At 39.4% G+C, this 19,146-nt stretch overlaps 1 protein-coding gene across 18 annotated transcripts in view; it reads right to left on the bottom strand.

Annotated features, from left to right (window-relative positions):
* Positions 1–19,146, bottom strand: part of ANKS6 (ankyrin repeat and sterile alpha motif domain containing 6) — a 44,919-nt gene that overhangs the window by 17,570 nt on the left and 8,203 nt on the right. For all 18 annotated transcript variants that reach the window (XR_010371539.1, XR_010371538.1, XR_010371540.1 and 15 more), the window contains exons 4-11: positions 15,962–16,166; positions 12,771–12,877; positions 11,196–11,344; positions 5,188–5,398; positions 4,565–4,614; positions 3,331–3,534; positions 969–1,134; positions 196–365 (exon numbers count right to left, since the gene is read on the bottom strand). Coding sequence is in view for 5 of the 18 variants with exons in the window: in XM_064443213.1 (XP_064299283.1) it covers positions 196–365; positions 969–1,134; positions 3,331–3,534; positions 4,565–4,614; positions 5,188–5,398; positions 11,196–11,344; positions 12,771–12,877; positions 15,962–16,166 (1,262 nt within the window). In the remaining 13 variants the exon portion in view is untranslated. The remainder of the gene's footprint in view (positions 1–195; positions 366–968; positions 1,135–3,330; positions 3,535–4,564; positions 4,615–5,187; positions 5,399–11,195; positions 11,345–12,770; positions 12,878–15,961; positions 16,167–19,146) is intronic.

Here is a 19,146-nt window from a genome sequence, read left to right as displayed (position 1 = left end):
TAGGTCTGATCTTTTGTAGACTTGTAATGAAAAGGAAGGTTCGTGGAGCTGACAAGTTTCCACTACTGTAAGAGGTGTTCATTCATTTAAGGCTGTGCAATATCTTGCAGTTACATTTATCAACCATTCATGACTGAGACATGACATATTAAGATTAGCCAGCTTGGAAGTACAAAAATTTACGTTTCCCGGTACCTTCACAACATGTCCATTGCCAACAATTTGAGCACACTGCAGATCAGAGAGAGTGGATGAAGGAGTTGACTGGACTGGACTATGCTGTTGGTTGGGCTTCTGTTCAGGCAAGCCTGCTGCTTTTCTCCTTTGGGCTGCAATCTGAGACAAAACATTATCTGCACTTCCACCTAAGGAAAAAATAAAATCAAAATGGTGTCAAGGAAACCATCATTTAAAAATATTTGTTAATCCTCAATTCACCTCTGCCTACCACTCTCTCTTAAAAACTGACTGGATGAAGGAAGAGAGAGAATTTTAAGGTTCAGACCTGTTCAGCAGCTATCAGCAAATGCAATAAGAATCAGCTACAGCAGAAGCCAGCCTTGTCTGTGCACACACAGAGCTGACTTTCATACTCTTGGATATAGGTTTCATGAGCTGCTTCACCATATTGTCTTTAAACAAAAAGCACACAACATGAGTAGGGGACAGCTCTATGAAATATATGTTGCAATGAACAAGCATCCACCTGATCCATTGTGGGTTGACTCAATAAAATCAACATTTTTTCTGAGAGAGTGGCTAACCTATCAGACAGATGTGAGGCTTTTGTTCCCTTATGTAGGTGTCCAAAGCCCAATCCTGTTCCAACGAAATTTAGAGAAGTTTTGCTTACAGAGCAGTAGGAGCCCTCAGAAAAGGTACACCTTCTACCATCATCACAAACACTAATTTTTTAGCCGAACCAGATACAAACTGCTTTCTTATTAAAAGTAAAGGCAGCATGGTACCTGATCTGTTATGCAGTTCTCCTCCATGCCTGTTAATTCCTGCAATGTTGTTGGATCCACCAGAAGAATGGGGAGAATGGTTGAAGTTGTTGGAATTTGAAGGAGATGCAGGTCTTCTTGCAAATGTTGGTAATTTGACTGGTCTAGTACCCTTGCTAACAGATGTCTGGAAAACAAAAAGAAATATAATTTTCCTCTTTCTCGTTTAAGCAAAACAACACCACCAAGCTGAGTGGGGAAGTAGACACTCCAGAAGGGGGAACTGCTCTGCAGGGAGATCTGGATAGGCTGGAAGAGTGGGCCAGCAAGAACCTTATGAAATTCAACAAGGAGAAGTGTAAGATCATGCACCTGGGAAAACATAACCCAGGAGTGCAGCACAGACTGGGATCCACCTGGCTGGAGAGCAGCTCTGTGGAAAGGGACCTGGGGGTCCTGGTGGAGAGAAAGCTCAACATGAGCCAACAGTGTGCTGCTGCAGCCAAGAAGGCCAACAGGGTGCTGGGTTGCATCAAAAACGGCATCACCAGCAGAGATAAAGAAGTCATCATCCCACTCTACTCAGTGCTTGTCAGGCCACACCTGGAGTGCTGTATACAGTTCTGGTCCCCACTGTACAAACAGGATGTGGACAGGCTGGAAGGGGTCCAGAGAAGGGCCACCAAGATGATCAAAGGACTGGGAAGCTGCCATACGAGGATAGGCTGGGAGAGCTGGGTTTGTTCAGCCTTGAGAAAAGGAGGCTCAGAGGGGATCTCATCACCCTGTACCAGTACTTAAGGGGCAGATACAAAGAAGATGGAGACTCCCTTTTTACACGGAGTTCCCATGGAGAGGACAAGGGGGAATGGACACAAGTTGCTCTTGGGGAGATTCCGATTGGACACCAGAGGGAAATTTTTCACACTGAGGACAGTCACCCGTTGGAATAATCTCCCCAGGGAAGTGGTTGACTCAGCCACGTTGGACACCTTTAAGAGTCATCTGGACAGGGTGCTGGGCCATCTTGTCTAGACTCTGCTCTTCCTAGAAAGGTTGGACTAGATGATCCCTGAGGTCCCTTCCAACCTGTGATTCTGTGATTCTGTGAAAGATCAAACTTCAACTGCTGTTTTATTTATGATAAGCTCTGAAACTTCCACTGAAGAACAAAAGGGATATCTGAAATAATACTACTTTACATATACAAATACGTTGAATATATATTTACATAAATATATTAATTTATTTATACATAAATATATTTATGTAAATATATATACATTGAACATATATATTCCACAGAAGAAGTTACACCATAATAAAGGCTTTAGTTCTTCTTTACCTTTGGCCAACACAAAATGAGTATATGATGCACCTGAGATATGATATACAACATTACAAGCCAGAGCTGGTGGGGGGATTATCACATGTGAAGCTTCTTTCCTGCAGAATCCTGGTTTTGTCTCTCCCATCTTACAAGAGAGCTACCACCTACTTCTCATCCATCACATCCCTGTTTCTTACTAAGCTGCAAAAAGTGACATGAACTTTCCAGTTGCTTTTTCATTTCCCCTTCATTCTAAACATCTATCTGCACCATTTTATTGACTATTGTTAACTGAGGCACTAATGATCTAGCTATACACTAGCCAAATCCTCTGCCACATCCACATCCTCCTTCAATTCTTTTGCTCTTACACCACTGGCCACTGCCAACCATCTGACATACGGCTCCTGCAGCTCAGCTTTTTCATGTTTCTTATCCTGTTGCTCAAATCACTTCTTCCGACTCTACCTTACTAGGATTCTCTCCTTCTCCCTATTCCTTTAACAAAAACCCTTCTTTCCCCACAGAAGGATTGGTGGCTAGTCCTCCCCTACTTCCCCTGCTCCTCACTTTATATACAGATACCAATTATCCACTTATGTTATTGCAATCATCTTTTTTAGGATGATGAACATCTGTCTTCCTATGATCTATCACTTCCCTTCTAATACTCCACCTTATTCTACCTAAATCACCTCTACGGATATTAAGCTAACTTTTACTTAAAAAAGGAAGACAGAAAAAAAATCCTCCTAAAATATCTTCATTGTTCCATCTCTAGAACTGTCATAAAATACAGTTCTGGACTAGTAAAACAAACTCTTCTCTACACTTGGCTAGTACAGTCTAAAGTCAGGGGAGTAAGCACTTCTTTTTCTCCTACTAACTACGACAGCAAAGGTTGTTGAGGTTGTTTTGCTTCCTATCTCAAGATAAACAAGGACAAGGACAAGCTGTAACTGAGACAATTTCTGATCAGAAACACAGTGTGGCTCACCAGCCAGCATGGCCTGGACATAGCACAGTATTTTCATACACATTTTGTTTGCTTACTATATCAGAGTTCCCACTGCTGTTAAAATCATGCTTGATTGCCCTCTGTGGCCAGGCAGTTCTCATCTGTTCAGCTTTGCCATCTTTGCTGAGTCGCGTTCGGTCAGAATTCCAAAGCTCAAAACTTGAGGGCGGTAAGAAAGGCGGTATCACTGCTTTCAGTTTATCGCTGGGCAGCCTGGTAAATGGAGCACTACTTCTCAACTGAGAGAGGGAAACAAAGAAAGGGAAAAAGAAAAGACCCTCTTCATAAGAAAGATTACTGGGAGCTGATGATGTAGTTTCAAAATTTTAAGTTAAATAAAAAGATAGACAAAAATGCATTTTTAAACATTATAAAATGGAAATGAGACACAATAGTGGTATTTGTGAAGATCAACAACACATAACAGAGAAAATCCAATGGACATTCTGGCACCTGTCAGCATGCTCATTCATTTAATACAAGGAATATTGTTCATTAGGTGTAAGAAACTGTCTCTTCCTTCATTGGGCTGAATCTTTCTTCAAATCTATTTTAACAGGAATGTTAACAATTAATTTCCAAAGAACTAACAAGGTAGTCCCTCTCTGTATTCCCAATCAGGACACCTGGAAACAGCGAACAACTGCCTGTTCCTGCTGTACATGCTCTCTAGGAAGAGGAAATACCAACACAACTGGTTTGGCTCCCTGGAGTTCTGTCAGTCAGCCACATCAAAAGTTACTCAATCTTCTTAAAAAAGAACATAAAGCACAACCAGGCAAATTTAATGACATCTCCAGCAAGTAAGCTGTAGGGGAATTTAAAGCTACAGCATAGGGAAAAAGGAATAGAATAATACAAATAAAAAATATCCCAAACGAAATATTTCATGGTTGCCTCTACTAGTAATTTCTCACTTTCACATTTTACATGGTTCCATCCGTGTTTTCTTTACAGCGTACTGCTTGTCAGCAACTAATCAGCTGTTCCATCTTTTTTACTAATTCATCGCTGGTCATACAAGGTATGGGTAACTCTTGAAAAAAAGTCAGTACCTGTGAACAGCTCCCACACCATAGTACTTATAGTACTTCCTTGTCTAAGAACAACTGATGTATCATAGCCTGTCGGTTCCTGTCTAGTGATTACACATAAATGATAGCTCTCTTTCTAATGGTGACTTGGATAGGAGGGGAAAATAATAAAAATTATAGGAGCCGCATGACCTTCTGGACTGGGCTGAACACAGCCAAGAACACTGTGACATACCATGGTTGTCAATAATTCATCATCCTTTTCTCCTTTTGCAGTGTTTACACCTGAAAAATATATAAATGTTGTTTTATTGTATACACGCTCCTACTTTTGGTCTCATGGATAGCTTGTTGTTTTCAAACATTCAACAGCTTTGCCCTCAGTAAGCACACAGAACCAGGACTGCCAATGACACTGTCATGTCAGCGTGGAGAGCTGTACAATCTCAGTAGATGTGCTCTACCTCAGTAGATGTGCTTTATGATTTGGGCTTTTCCAATCTCTCTTTCTTCTCGAAATTATTTATTTGTTTAAATAAATTGGGTTTCATTACATAAATTAGTTTATCAAAGATGCTAAGAACTTTTGAGTGACCTGTCTCTATTGCCCAATTTAATGGTGCTTGCTACAGAACAGTAATATGGTTATATTAGCATTTTCTTGCTTAAATGATGCTACACTCAGCTTTCAGCATGATCAACAGTAAGGAGCTCAAACATCTCTCTACATACTACAAACACATTAGGTGTCTTTTCAGTTATACTAAGCTAAATAAAAACTAAATCAATAAATCAGAAATAGCATAATCTTGACTATCCCATGAGAGCTCACTTCCCACAAGACAACTCTGGCTTTACCACTAGCTTTGTTATTTGTGATCCGAGCTGTAGCAGCATCAGGGTTTCCAGAGGTGTCCGTATCGCTCTGTGGAACTGCTTTTATGGTGGAATTTAATGATGGTTCAGGCTCATCAGGAAAAGGCACAAACTGATTGGAAGGAAATCCATGGCGCAACGTCTGAGTCAACTTCAGCTTGCGGAATCGATTGGACATCCTGCTCCACCAGGACTAGATTGATAAGACGACACAACAATTTAGTTCCAAAGAAAAGAAAAAAAGAAGAAAAGAAATGTATAATTAAGTAAGCCTTACAGCAGTGATAAATCTGCCAAGGAGTTTTTGAGATAAACTACAAAAGCAATGTTAAAGCTGTTTGCAATTATCAGCAGAATCTTTCACCATAATTTGTACACGTAAGATTAATCTCTGTCCTTATTTTGCATCTGGCAAATGTGCCTTACAATATTTTTCCACACTATCTGGGAAGACAAGGTAGATAAAAGCATTAGGGCAATTTGAATAGGAAATTTTACAGCTACATTGCAAATATTTAACCTTCCCATTAACTTCCAATTTCACCATCCATTCTTACACTCTATGGCATCAATGAACTGGCATGTATATTTTCTGCTTTTTGGAGGTGTGCATATTAGTTTATCTGATCTGCATAAAAGCTTCTGCTTATGATTTCCTAAATTGGTGGCAAAGTAGAAGAGCTCTGATAGTATTCCTGTCAAACTAAAGATCCACAATCCATACAGAGCTACTATACAGATAACTTAAACCCTGCCAGATTGGAAAGGCTATAAACTGAAAAAGAGCAAGGCAAGGAAATGTCAGCTGTGAAAACACCACAAAACTTAGGACTATTGCACCTACAACCTCCATCCAATACAGGTACCACATATGCAGAAAATGTTACATGAAAGGACTGTCTTTGCTCAAAATAAAATTTATCCAAGTATTTATAGACGTATACATGTTTACAGGCAGACAGCGCAAGATGCTCCAAGTATTTAGCAGGATATTTCTCTAGACTATATGAGACCTATAGGCTATATTAAGATGACCTATGTGATCTGTATTAAAGATTATGTGGCTTGTAAATAAGTAAGACAGACTATATATATCTTCCGATTATTTCTTAGCAAAGCTTCTTCTTCCCTTTCTGGAACATTTTAAAAAAATAATAAAGTCATATAAAAGTGATGATACTTCATCTAGGCCAGCTTTACTTGACATCCAACCCAGATAACGCACTTTCCTAGTTTACTCTTTATTCTTAGCTATTCCTTCTCACCACACATATTCCCCTCTGCCCTTGGCATTTAACATTTTTCAGCTGCTTACTGATATATGTCTTCCCAACTGTCATACAGTAGAAGTAAGTAATATAAACTGTAAACTTATTCCCTGTAAATCAATCCTTCTAGCAGATGATCATTAAAAAGATTTTAAATCTGCACAGAGCATTAGTAATGGTTAGAGTTCTCAGACCTTTGTATCTCTTTGGAGACATAACTAATAAAGATTTACATTTCTTACAGCAACGAAGACCTGATGGAAAAAGGCAAGAGAGACAAATAGTTCCAAGAAAGCAATAAAAACCACACAGTTCAGCGTTTATTCACCTTCCAAAAGGAATTGAAAGAGCAAAAAAATCCATCTAGTTTTAACACAGAGTACAATGAGCTTACAAAAGAGACTGCTTGCACAACGTGGTTTGGTCTTGTTCACTGAAGCTAGCTTGCTTCTGTAACAAAGATCACTTCTAAGTTCCTATCATCTTTGTTACTCCTCCTCACAGTGCTTCTGCTTCCATAGCATACGCTTGCACCACAAACTAACCTGAAATGGATTAAGTACAGCCACTATGTTACCATATAAAGAACCACTGCTCTCCAGCAAGAAAGGAATGATAGTGGCGAAGTTCATCTTGTCCTCTGGTGTTGAAAGTATGGTGGTCTGAGCTCTGGAGTCTCCCACCTGCCTCTGCAGAAAGCTGCGGCCTCTCCATACACCCTACCACAGCACACACATAAGAAGCTGGAATAAAGGGCATTAAACTAGACTGAAGCAGCCAAGTAACAAAAATGCATTTTTGCTTAAAAATAGCATCTGTCAAAAGGCTGAAATCTAGCAGCAGTGGGAGAAGGCAACAGTATCAAAGAACAGAAAAATGGTGTTGCCGCTTGCCAAATGCCATAGACATTTGTAGCAATATTAGGAATGCAGAATAAGGGGAAGAACTAGAGATCTCTGCCCTCAAACAACTTTAATCTAAAAAAACTGAATGGGATAATTCACACAGCTTTAATACTGACATTGAGAGTATAACTTGCTGAAGAAGCACGGGCAGGAAGAAAGAAATAGAATTTTTGCATATGGGAAAGGCAGAACTTTGTTTTCAAGTCCGCAGAATGGTGAGAAACAAAGCAGTTGGGTACAGAATGAGATCATGGTTATCCAGTACTTAATCAGTAGGTAAAGGAACAAGGCCCTGTATTATGTATAAATTACAAATAAAAGAAACACACAACAAAATCAAAAGCCTACTAGTTAATGACAAAAGTGATCAAACAGGAGACGCTGAAAAGGGTTTCGGTTTTTTAAGCTTCCAAAGCAGCCTACTTGTGATCAAATATTTTAGTATGAATACCATTAAGGCGAGGAAGGAAGGAATATATGTGCATTTGCTTAACAGAGTAAGAATATTTAAATGAGCTTACACAAATTAAAACCAGACAAGAACTGATTAAAATTACCCTAGAGTAATCATAGGCAATATAACTTCTGAACAAATATTGATTATCTTCAAGGTAAGTTAAGAGGATGGAAGAAGTTACAGAAATCAGGCCAAAGGCAAATACATAATCACCCTTACCCCGAAGAGGAAAATCTGAAAATTTACTGATCAAAAAGCTTAACATGAAAGGATGTCACTGAAAAAACTTCATACGTGTAAGTTTGTAAGAGATAGCTGGCATGGATTTGTTGGGAATAAATCCCACCAAATCAATCTCTCTCTCTGATAGAATAACTGGTCAAGTGGAGCAGAAAGGAGGAAAAGCTGAAACATAGCTTCACTTTATTAATGCTTTTATTGCTATTCCAAGTAACATTCCTCAAATGACTGAGGAAAGCGTGGTTCAGGCAAAATTAATATAGGAGAAGCACCATAGCAAAAAAAATATATACTAAGAGACAAATCACCAACAATTTGATCTCAGATTGGGAAGACATACTTCATGGAGTGAAAAAGGAGTTTGGAAATGTTCATTAACAACGGCAGCAATGCAACATATTTTGCACGGTCTACAGAAGACATCTATCTGGTCAGTTTTGTGAGCACCTTAGATACTCTACATTTAAACGCTAAACATTGACATTATTCAGCATTGGTCAAGCTGACAGTTAAGAAGAAATCAAGTGTACAAACACAGAAAAGGAAGTAAGTCACAAAGCAGCTGTACTAAAGAAAAAAAAAGAAAATCAGAGTTGTAACATACCATAAACTAAGCATAGATGCACAGTGTCTTACTGCTGCTGCAGAAAAGGTGAATTTCACTGATAACAGCATGAAGCACACAACTGTGCAAGTAGTTTGTGTACGCCACTGTATGACACTGAGACCCAAGTTGGAATCCCATTACTCATTTTGCATCCCTCCCCTTGACAGATATGGACAAATTAGAAATAGTGAGTTTAGGAAACATAACCTGAAAACAAGGAAATCTGAATGAATGATTTTTGTTTATTCTAGGAAAAAAAGATTGCAGAGAATGATAATTCTTTCAGTATTTAGAGAGTTCTTACAAAAACTAAGGTGGCCACTGAACAAGAATCAATCAACTTAATACACAGCAAGAGAGACATAGATCAGATCAGGGGAAAAAATTGTGACTGCAAGAAGTGACAAGCAGTGGAACTGGGCGCTGATGGGGCCATGGGACCAAGGGACCTTCTTCACCAGAATGAAGGAAAAGGGAACAGACTTCTGTCAAGGATGTTCTTGGCGTGTTCATTCTGTCTCCTTACATAAAGACAGGTGAGCGCCTCTAACTTCTCTCGAGTTCCTTCTCATTTTTAGATTTCCATGATTCTGTAGACCCCACATTCTGTCATTTGCACTGATGTAGACAGAAAATTTATCTACTGGCTGAGTCACCACAAATATCTTTTATTTACAGTCCTGGCTCAGCACGCAGCAGTTATCCACATGAAAGCACTACTGCTACAAAACGTAGGTGAGGTCCCTCACTTTAGCACTCTCTTCACATACTGGTCCAAAGAGAGATAAGTTTGAGGACCCCACCTTGCCAACCTCGAAATGTCATTTTTACCCTCTCTGAATATTTTTTAAAAATGTAAGATATGTAGCATACTTGTGGTCAGACAGAATGGTTAATAAAGCATTAAGAAGTGATGGAAGAGGAGGCTTTATTGGCTTTCAGGTTATATGTATCAGAGAATTATACGGAATACAACTTCTGCTGAAAAAGTGCTTGACTAGGACTTAACTTGTCAACACTGCAATGTTTTGTAGTTTTGAGACCAAATACTTAAACATTCCACACATCAAAATATTAAATGTGTCACTACTCATGTGTACATCTTTATCATTGACAAATCTTATAGTTTTTTAATTTCATGTCACAATCTTTTATGACCCTCATTCCAGCTTGTGCGTCGTAACACTGCAAGAGTTGCAATCCAACCTGTTGTTCATCTGTATTCCATAAAGCCAAAAGCTGTTCTGACAATCTCCCACTGAAGTAACTGCATCCATCTAAATGGACACTGAAGTTGTATCATATAAAATAATAGAATAATATGAAGATAACCACTTGTGGCTTCATAGTTAAAACTGCAAAACAGATTTGAGCTAAAGTAGAACTTTAAATGAACTTTAAAATTCATGTGAATAATAGCCTGGAAATTACCATGTGTATTTCCAAGACCCTGGTAACTTTTATAAAAAAATATGTGAGATCATGGACTCAAGGAAATTCTGAGGTACACCATAATCAAAAACTATTCACCTAAATACAGAACAACGGCAACAACAACAAAATAAACTAATACTTTTTTCTTCTCATTTGCAAACAGACAACATAAGTCGCAATATCTCTGTTTAAGTGGCATGCACTTGTTCTGACTCTATGTTGTATCCTACTGGATCACCACCAGTTCTGAGTTAAGGATACAGCATACCAGAGGACACGTAAGCCTGAACTACACACTCTTTCGCTCTTCATATTAGAATTTTTCCTATGATCTTCCTAATTTTAAATGCCAATAGCCTGTTTCCATTTATGGTTGAAATTACTTCTACCCTCTGTCCCAGAGGTAGAAGGGTTATGGCCCTCAAACTCTTGGGCTGTCCCACACAGAGTCCCAGGAGTATTTTCAAGTACATTACCAGAGCTTCAGCTTCCTTCCTACATCACACTTTCTACTTTTAGAGTCTACTAAATACCATAAAAGTAAAATAAAAGAACTACCGCTCTCATTCCTACATAGAACAAACATATAAATAGACAGTTTCTCACAATGTTAGGAGATACTAGCCAGATCCTCATAACACATCCACTCCAATTAAAAAAAAAAAAACAACCAGAGAAAAAGAAAAAAATTAGCAATGAGTATAAAAACAGTCAACTAAAACTGAAGTACATTTGGATTTTAAAGGCAGATTAAGATCATAATGGGAATTCAGTTCCAGACTTATGAACATGGCACCTTCCACTACTTAATTACAAGATCTATTTCTAGGCACTGAAACACTTCAATGCAAACTCTTCCTTCGAAGTCTTCCCTTTGCCTTGTCATCCAACAAAACGAAAGCTGAACACATGCTACATTTCATAAAACTAGGAAGTGCTGTCAATGAGGAATTCAGAACACACACCCCAAAAAAACAGTTACATATTAGATCCAAAGTACTTCTTAGCAATTACTTTCTCTGCTTCATACATTACAGGAAACAATGCATTAGTTATTTATTAAGAGTGAATATATTTACCTTTAGTCCTCCTTTGTCATCTGGCAACATTGGGACATTTAAGGATTGTCTACTTCTAGAAAAAGGCAAAGATGATCTGTTGTTCAGTTTGTTCTTGTCTTTGTCTACTTGCATGCATGCTGATGCCAGTAACCGTACAAGCTCTGTGTCTAAAATAAAACAAATTAGGATAATGTTTAGTCTGTTCTGCTTTCCCAAATTATGACTGATATGCTGACACTTTCCCTATAAATCGCACATAAGTAGTAATTGATCTACCTCTCAAACACAAAGCAGATAAATCCCCCAAACCTCCTTTCTTGACCTAGGTTTCCCATACCTTCTCCCCACAGTGGGCTGCAGTCTTAACCATCACCTCTCTAAAGGTATTTCTCAGTATAAGCAAGCATGCTATTCAGTTGGAATCAGTCATGTGTGACCAAATGAACTGCCTCCTCTCATACTTTGTAGAAGTTGAGAATGAGATTGTGATGCTCCCTTTTCTCACCTGACACAGAAGAGAGTAGAGAAAAATGAATATTCTTTCTTCAAGCGTAGGTTGCAGAAAAGAAGCTTGGAATTAAATCCCAAAGAGAAAGATGTTCAGCCTGGACAATGAAGGGACTGAAAAGACATGGTAAGTAAAAAGGTGGACAAAAAAAAGTAAGGAAAAAAGAAAAGAAGAGGAAGAAAAAAAAAAAACCAGCATGAGATGAGGACAGGAAAGCAAAAAAAAAAATTCTTTAAATCTAGATTTTATACAGAAGTCAGGAAAGACTTTCAGAAGGGCAAACAGAACTTGTTGAAAGATAAAAAGATAAACTACTCTGTCCTACAAGAAATTAGTTTATCTTCTAAAATTTCATACCATTAGTGATCTACTTTTGACAAATAAAAGGTATCTGCTAGTGACCAATTAGTATATTAGTAAATACAGGGACAACAAACATTAATTCCATCAGCAGTAGTGCTTTTTGGCTTCAGATAAAGCAATTCAGGTACCAGGCAAAGTTAGCAATAACAAATTATATAGGCTAAACAAACTACAACAAAAACTAAATGTGTTTCCCTGAAGTCTCCCCCAAACATGCTGCCTTTTCTAAAGCACTCCCATAAAAACAACCTGAACTCTGAAGTGGGATTTATTCTCAGCCTTTACAGACTTAGTGGGAGGTTCAGCCAGGAGTTCACTAGTTTTGTTCTGCTTGTGCTCTCTTTGTCCTGTCCCTTTACTGCTGTTTACTGAGTGGAAATTGCCAGCTTCAGTTCATAGCTCTGTGCTAATGACACTACAGAACATCTGGGCCACCACAGGCAAATGCCACTGAACTCACTCTGGTGATACAAACAACACATTTTGGAGCATCTTCAAAAACAAAGGCAAGGAGGAAATCTGTTATCCCATAAACGTATACACTCACCTAACCAATTAACTCAAACCCCACCATTTTCAGGCAGCATCCTTTCTTGGTCTGGTCCAGTCCAGCCCAGACCTCAGAGGATACTTCCTAGCAACTTCAATCTATTTCCCAGGTTGGAAGGGATGTTTATCTGTTTATGTTGTACATTTCCTCAGTGCTCTTTGAAGTAACTTACCCGGATCATTCAGCAGCATGATGAGGTCAAAAGCTGTGTATCCATTTTTTGCACGAAGATTCACATCAGCTCCTTGATTTAACAAATACTTTACAACGTCTTTGTTTCTTTAAAGGAAGAAAAAAAGGCATTGCTCATGTTAAAAAAAAAAAAAAAGAAAAAAGAACCAAACCACCAAAAAAACCCCAATACTCCATTTTCATCCTTTCATATCATTGCTCCTCAGAGGTCAGAGTTTTCACCTTTCCTATAGCTAACCAAGTCTAAACTTTGTTCACAAGCTATTCAGAAGCTCCTGTGATTCCTTTGTCAGTCACTGTTTAGTCACTATAAAACAGACTAATCAACATGCAGAAAGACAGCCTAAAAAACCTGATTTGAAGAGTTAGTTTCTTAAGTGGACCCTTTGGAACTGACTCTGGAATTTGTTGCCAAACACCTTCTGAATGAAAGGGCATTAATGCCTAGGGCCAAAAAAAAAGATGGAAAGATACAGGTCAGTCCAGTAGTCATCATACACCATCACTAATACTTCCATACAACTTCATATTCAGAGCAGGTAATAAACTGCATACAGAAAAGCCAAATTTGCAGAAGATAATTTATAAACTCCAAACAGGACTTCACTCAGAGATATAAATTATATAATTGAGAAGAACACACTTCCTTGAGGTGTTTAAAATGCAAAAACAATCAGCATTACATGATAACCAACACAAATACCTTCCAACAAAAGCTCATAAAAGCTAGTTGCATGAAATGGACTCACCACCCCATTCCTATTAGCCTCTCTCCCCTCTCATACACCTGAATAAATAAGCAGGACTTGCCTTGTGAGTTAAAAATAATACTGTAATTCAGCCTACAAAATAAGTGAATGGACAACAAAGCTAGGGAAAATATATTTAATACAAAACTTCTCTTGAGCAGAGACTGACCTTGTATAAAAACAAACTCTGATATGCATAAGCAACGCAGAGCAAAAATTTCTTCAGTTGCAACAGGTGACTGCAAACTCTAACACTGAAGCTGACAAACAGATCTTGACCTCTCCATTTCAGAGCATTCTTATTGGACAGATTAAGTTTTCACTTCTGAACTCACTCCCGATAAAATCAACCTAAAATGGAGGAGGAATGTTCATCCTCTTTTCTAACAAAAATTCTGCTTATCCCCACCACAGTTCCTCTGCATACTTCCCATTACTTTCCTTCTCTTCCTTAAAACTGTGTCATTCCCCATCCTGCTTTCCAGTCCTCCACCTTGAGGGCACGCAGACACATGATCCTTTGGTGCCCCTGGCTGACACAGACCTTGCCTGCTCCCTCCCTCAAACCAGAGACCCTCCACACCACTGTTGATCCTGAGAAAGGGTAAGCTGAGGCTCTGTGAGGGCTAAAGATTTCCAGTTGTTAGGAAAATTCACAACCGGCCCATGCCGACTAAGGAGAAAGGCAAGGATGCGAAGTACAGAATTACACGGGTGAATATTTATTCATGCACATGAGGGGTCCCAGCCACATTGGGGCACCCTGAATGTGGTTCTACACAGGGTTCTTGTACACTCTGAGTGTTTAGGTACAACATGATTTGACTCATCACTGCCACGCACGCTGTCGATTACTAACCACGGTAAAACTTTGCAAAGCAACTGTATTTCTGCAGCATTCTTGCCACTCATCTATTGATCCAGATGTCCCTGGAGTCAGTCTTGCTAACGTTACTTATCTATGATGGCAGACAACACCGGGGGGGCTTCAAAGGTGTGTTAGAGGGGCTATGGTGCTGGTGTTATCTTGATTGACTAGGGGTATCTTTCATCCTTCATGGATAGCTCTGAGTTTCCAAGAAGCCCAGTCCTTATTTCCAAGGCTGGGATGTCCTTCTGGACACTGAGCCCATGTCCTCTAGTTTGCTTTATTTAAGCATGAACACCACCAAAGTCTGCAGTAAAATTCCACTACCTCAAACATTAAGACTATTAACAAAGGCAATACAATTTCATACTATAAAGACTGATTGATATAACAAGGAAGGGAGTTTTCGTAACAGTCCTCCAGGAAACCGAAAGGCCAGTATCTGAGCGCACATAGCACTCAGCTGCGCCCCGTGCTTCCACAGACAAGAGGAGCGCCTGTGCACCAGCAAGGGGACATGCCAGAAGCCCTGCACATTGTTTTCTGCTGGCTGCTTCTACTCCAGCTGTGCGCTGGGGTGGCTGCTGCTAAGCGAAATGGCTGCACCAGAAAAACTGATCTGCAGGCACTTCTGTGAAATGCCTGTCGCTACTATCAGTACTGTGTTGGTGAGGAAGCAGAGAATCTCATCTTACGTAGGCTCCAGGAACTACTTCAGAAATTTTTCACAAAGCAATGACAACTTGACCTCCTATTTTTCCCCTTTGTTGCACTTTCATAGCCCAGTGAGATCTGCTGACTAAAAATAAAAGCTGGAGCAGAATATCTAGATTTGACCAATTAATGAGAGCATTACCAGGCAGCGAAGTGAATCTTTATCTTGCTGAGGGCCTCATCTACAACAATGGAGAAAAGTTTACATTCCTAAAGGAAGTATTTGTAGGCAGACAATGCCAAGTACATGACAGAGATCACACATGAAGTACCAGGCCAATTTCTAGGGTCTGACTCTTAAGGGCCTACTTGTATTTATAAAGTAGCTTGGAGAAAATAGCAATCAGTTCTCCAGTGGGTGCATTTCAGAAAACTTCATAAAACCTAAAGGTCAAATAGGGGAACATAAGAATGGTTTTAAGACTGGAAAATACGGCACATAAAAGGGTGATTGCCTTGAAGTTTCACAACTTGATGTAGGCCTACAACCCTGGCAGGAGGTGATACTATCTTACAAAACTCCAAAAACCATCAAAGGATGGAAGTTGAAATCTGCACCAAAGCTCCTAGTGCCTGCCTGGAGCACTATGTTCCCCGCACTCACTGAGCCAGATTCAAGTTCCCAAATATGACACTCATTCTGAAATCTAAACAGCATTTGGGTCTGCTCTGAAAAGCTGAGGGCAGTGTAAGAGTCATGGAAAACTGAGGCCACAAGTCTTTGAATTTCTTGTAAGACATCTCTGCTCCCAGAGCCAGTATAAAAAAGACCTTTTCTATTGGGATGTAAGAAGAATGAAACTTCTTTACTGCTAGACCCAAAAAGATCGTGTTTCTTACCCGTGGTATGTGGCCTGCATTAGTGCTGTCCAGCCATGAACATTATCCTGCTTGTCAATATCAGCATTTTTCTCAACAAGGAGCTGAACAAGGGGCAGCTGTCCAGTTACAGCCGCAATCATTAATGGAGACGCGCCATCGACATTGGTAATATTGACCTGACTTGGGTCTTCATCAACAATCCCTTTAACCAGCTGAAAGTTTCCTGTAAAATAGTGATAAACACCATCTACATAAGCAACAGAGAACTGCTTAGCCAGTGAATTCATATGTATTTTCATTTGCTGACACTGGCCTACATTTAGTGGAATTAAAACAGAAAAAAATGAAGCACTAGAGCAACTGCAACACTAAAGCTAAATATTTGTACTGATCTTTGGTCTTTCCATTGATCACTGCATCTTCCCAGGCACTGTTTTCCTACATTTTTCCCACCTGTACACTTATAGTACAATCCCATTACAAGAATTGTATTCTGAAATTAACAGCTAAGCTATAAAGACTGTATGAACTGCAGTGCATCCCACATGTGAAGACATGAGTAGGGAATATTTCTAGTAAATTGTCCTAAGATGATGTCATGCAAGGAAAACTGATGATATTGAGACACCATGATTTATCCTTCAGTAGCACAAAGACCCCTGCTGCATTTCCATAGGCTGAAATCACAGAAAGCAATCATTTTAGAATCAAAGATAGTGGGTACAAAGGCACTTTGAAAGGTGGTGGAGGCCATCCCTTACCTTAAGCAGATAGAACAATGCCCCATGTCACACTGACCCGTAAGTTTCTCTTACAAAGGTGGTTCACCGATTCTAAAAAATTCCACTGATACAGTCCCACAACCTCCCAAGGAATTAATACATTGCAGTGCTCAACTTTCTTATATTCAGAAGTTTCTTTTTAATTCTGCCTCCAATATTTAAACTAACTCCCCAGTGTAAAACTTCTCTTTGCTCAAGAGTAATGCATTACTCCTGTCATCTTTCTAGTTCTTTAAGGTAAACCTAACATTCAGGTTTCCACATAGAGAGGCAGGTCGTCAGTGAGCTCTTGTCTAGATTACGAAAGGCAGTACAAAATAGGCTACTGAACATATTTTAACCAAGCTGTGAGGTTTTTTTCTAAATCTTAATAAAGGCAGGAACAAGCACTTTTTAAAATGTATCAGGTAGTCAGGGTCATCTTAAGCAGAGAACTTAAGCTCTCCCAGCTCCCTTATATTTTTGATCAGGTATGGCAGGCAAAAGCACAGAAGAAGCTAAGAGAAAAAAAAAAAAAAATCTCTGTGACCAAATATGTAACACCGTAAGAACCGAGGCAAGAAGCAGCAAATCATCAACTGTCATGGAAATGGAAAAATTATCACCTTTTAAAAAAACCTTCAGATGGTAAACTGCTTCATGACATGAGCTGGCTTCAACTCAATCACAGGCATGAACATTTTCCTTGGAAAGCCAGTCAGAATCCCAGACAACCCCTGCAGGCACTTGAATGCACTCACTGAAACTAACACCCACGCGCACCACTCAGCTAATTTCTTGGAACGGGAAAGATACAAAAGCACAGAACTACTTTTCTGAAGTCCCAATTTAGTAAAAGACACCAGGTGGCTTTTTTAACACAGACACACATCACAGAGTTTGTTAAACACAAACCCTGGAATCTATAGAGACTCCGGAATTGACTTTGAACTCTGGTCTGGACACTTTTTAACCTAGTGGGTTGTTTTTTTAACAGTGCTGCCATCCACAGCCAAGTACTTCAGAAAAAAATGAAAGGAATATGCTGACCAGTATTAATTTGGCTCACCCCCTAAGACTCCTTCCCACCCAACACTGAAGTTTATAAATCTCAAACTAAAAAAGTCACAGGGGTACAAGACAGGCAGCTGAACTCTAAAATCCCAGATGAGATCTGAATGCTAAGGCCAGGCTTGACCATTTAAACCACACCTCTAATTTTCCAATAGGAATGCACTGGCAATAAAACTTGGAAGATAATTGTCAATTTAAAGATGCATTGCTGAAATCCATTTGGACAGATGTTGAGAAAAAAAATGGTATTTTCCTTCACAAAAAACATTCATTTACTATTAATAAACAAAGATCTAAAGATCCATCAGAAGCTGTGAAAGTTGCTAAATCAGAGCTCTCTTCAGGTTGCAGCTCCCTGCTGAAAGCAAGAAGGTGAAACACACCGAAGACTTCATGATTATGTTACAGTCAGGAGTGGGTACATGGACAAATATGCTGAAATGAGAGGCAGTTGTGCTCAACCCTACAGCTCGCTTATTCTGTATGCACATATCACAGTCAGGAGGAGTAGAGTCAGCTTTCCGTGCAGTATGACCAGGTTTTCTATGTCTCAGACATGGAAAGCACAGCCCCAGTAAGGATTATTGGGTCTGCTGCATGCACAAGGCTGTATTACCAATGTTTCCTCATTGTCTGGGACATCTTAGTCCCAAGTAAGGGCAGGCTGACTGGAGAAGAAACAAACCTCTTGGGTCTCATGGGACACCTCTCACAATTTCACTGGATTTAAGACCTAATCTCACATGAGAATGACATCTTCCAATATTTGAAAAAAGAAAAAAAAATAGATCCATCAGGAACTTTTCTTTATGACTGACTATTTTTTCCCAGGACTGCTGGCAATAGGCTAAATGTGCTATCATATAGCTGAAAACATATTCACATGGAAAAATACCAATTGTTAGAGCAGTAATCAGGTAAAGTTCAAGCACTGAACCTCTCTAACCTATCAAAGAGATTGCAAACAGCGCAGAGTTTTCTAACCTGTGACATTATCAGAAAACTCAGCAGAAAAGTGAACAGTTCTGTTTCTCACGCCAAAACCATCAGATAGCAAGCCTCAAGTGAAACTTATCATTTCCGCACTTTTTCCTATGCTGGAAGATCCATGAAAATAGGTAACCAGAAAGCAGCTTGCCATCCACCACAGGTGCAGCCATCAGAGCCTGGATCAAATTTAAATCAACAGGATGGCACTGGCTCTTTCTGTTTGCCATGGAACAGTTTTACCAGTTGTGTGCTCATGAAAGTCACTCTTGCTCATGAGAGAACATGCAAGATCTGACACACTTATTCTTTCCTTGGAGCAACTTTAAAGAGCAATTACAATGCTCATAAAGAGGAGAGGCCAGCATATTTTTTTGCACC

This window comes from Phalacrocorax carbo, chromosome 2 (genome assembly GCF_963921805.1).
Source record: "Phalacrocorax carbo chromosome 2, bPhaCar2.1, whole genome shotgun sequence".
Classification (NCBI taxonomy): Eukaryota; Metazoa; Chordata; class Aves; order Suliformes; family Phalacrocoracidae; genus Phalacrocorax; species Phalacrocorax carbo.
This window is presented reverse-complemented; position numbering and strand designations above follow the sequence as displayed.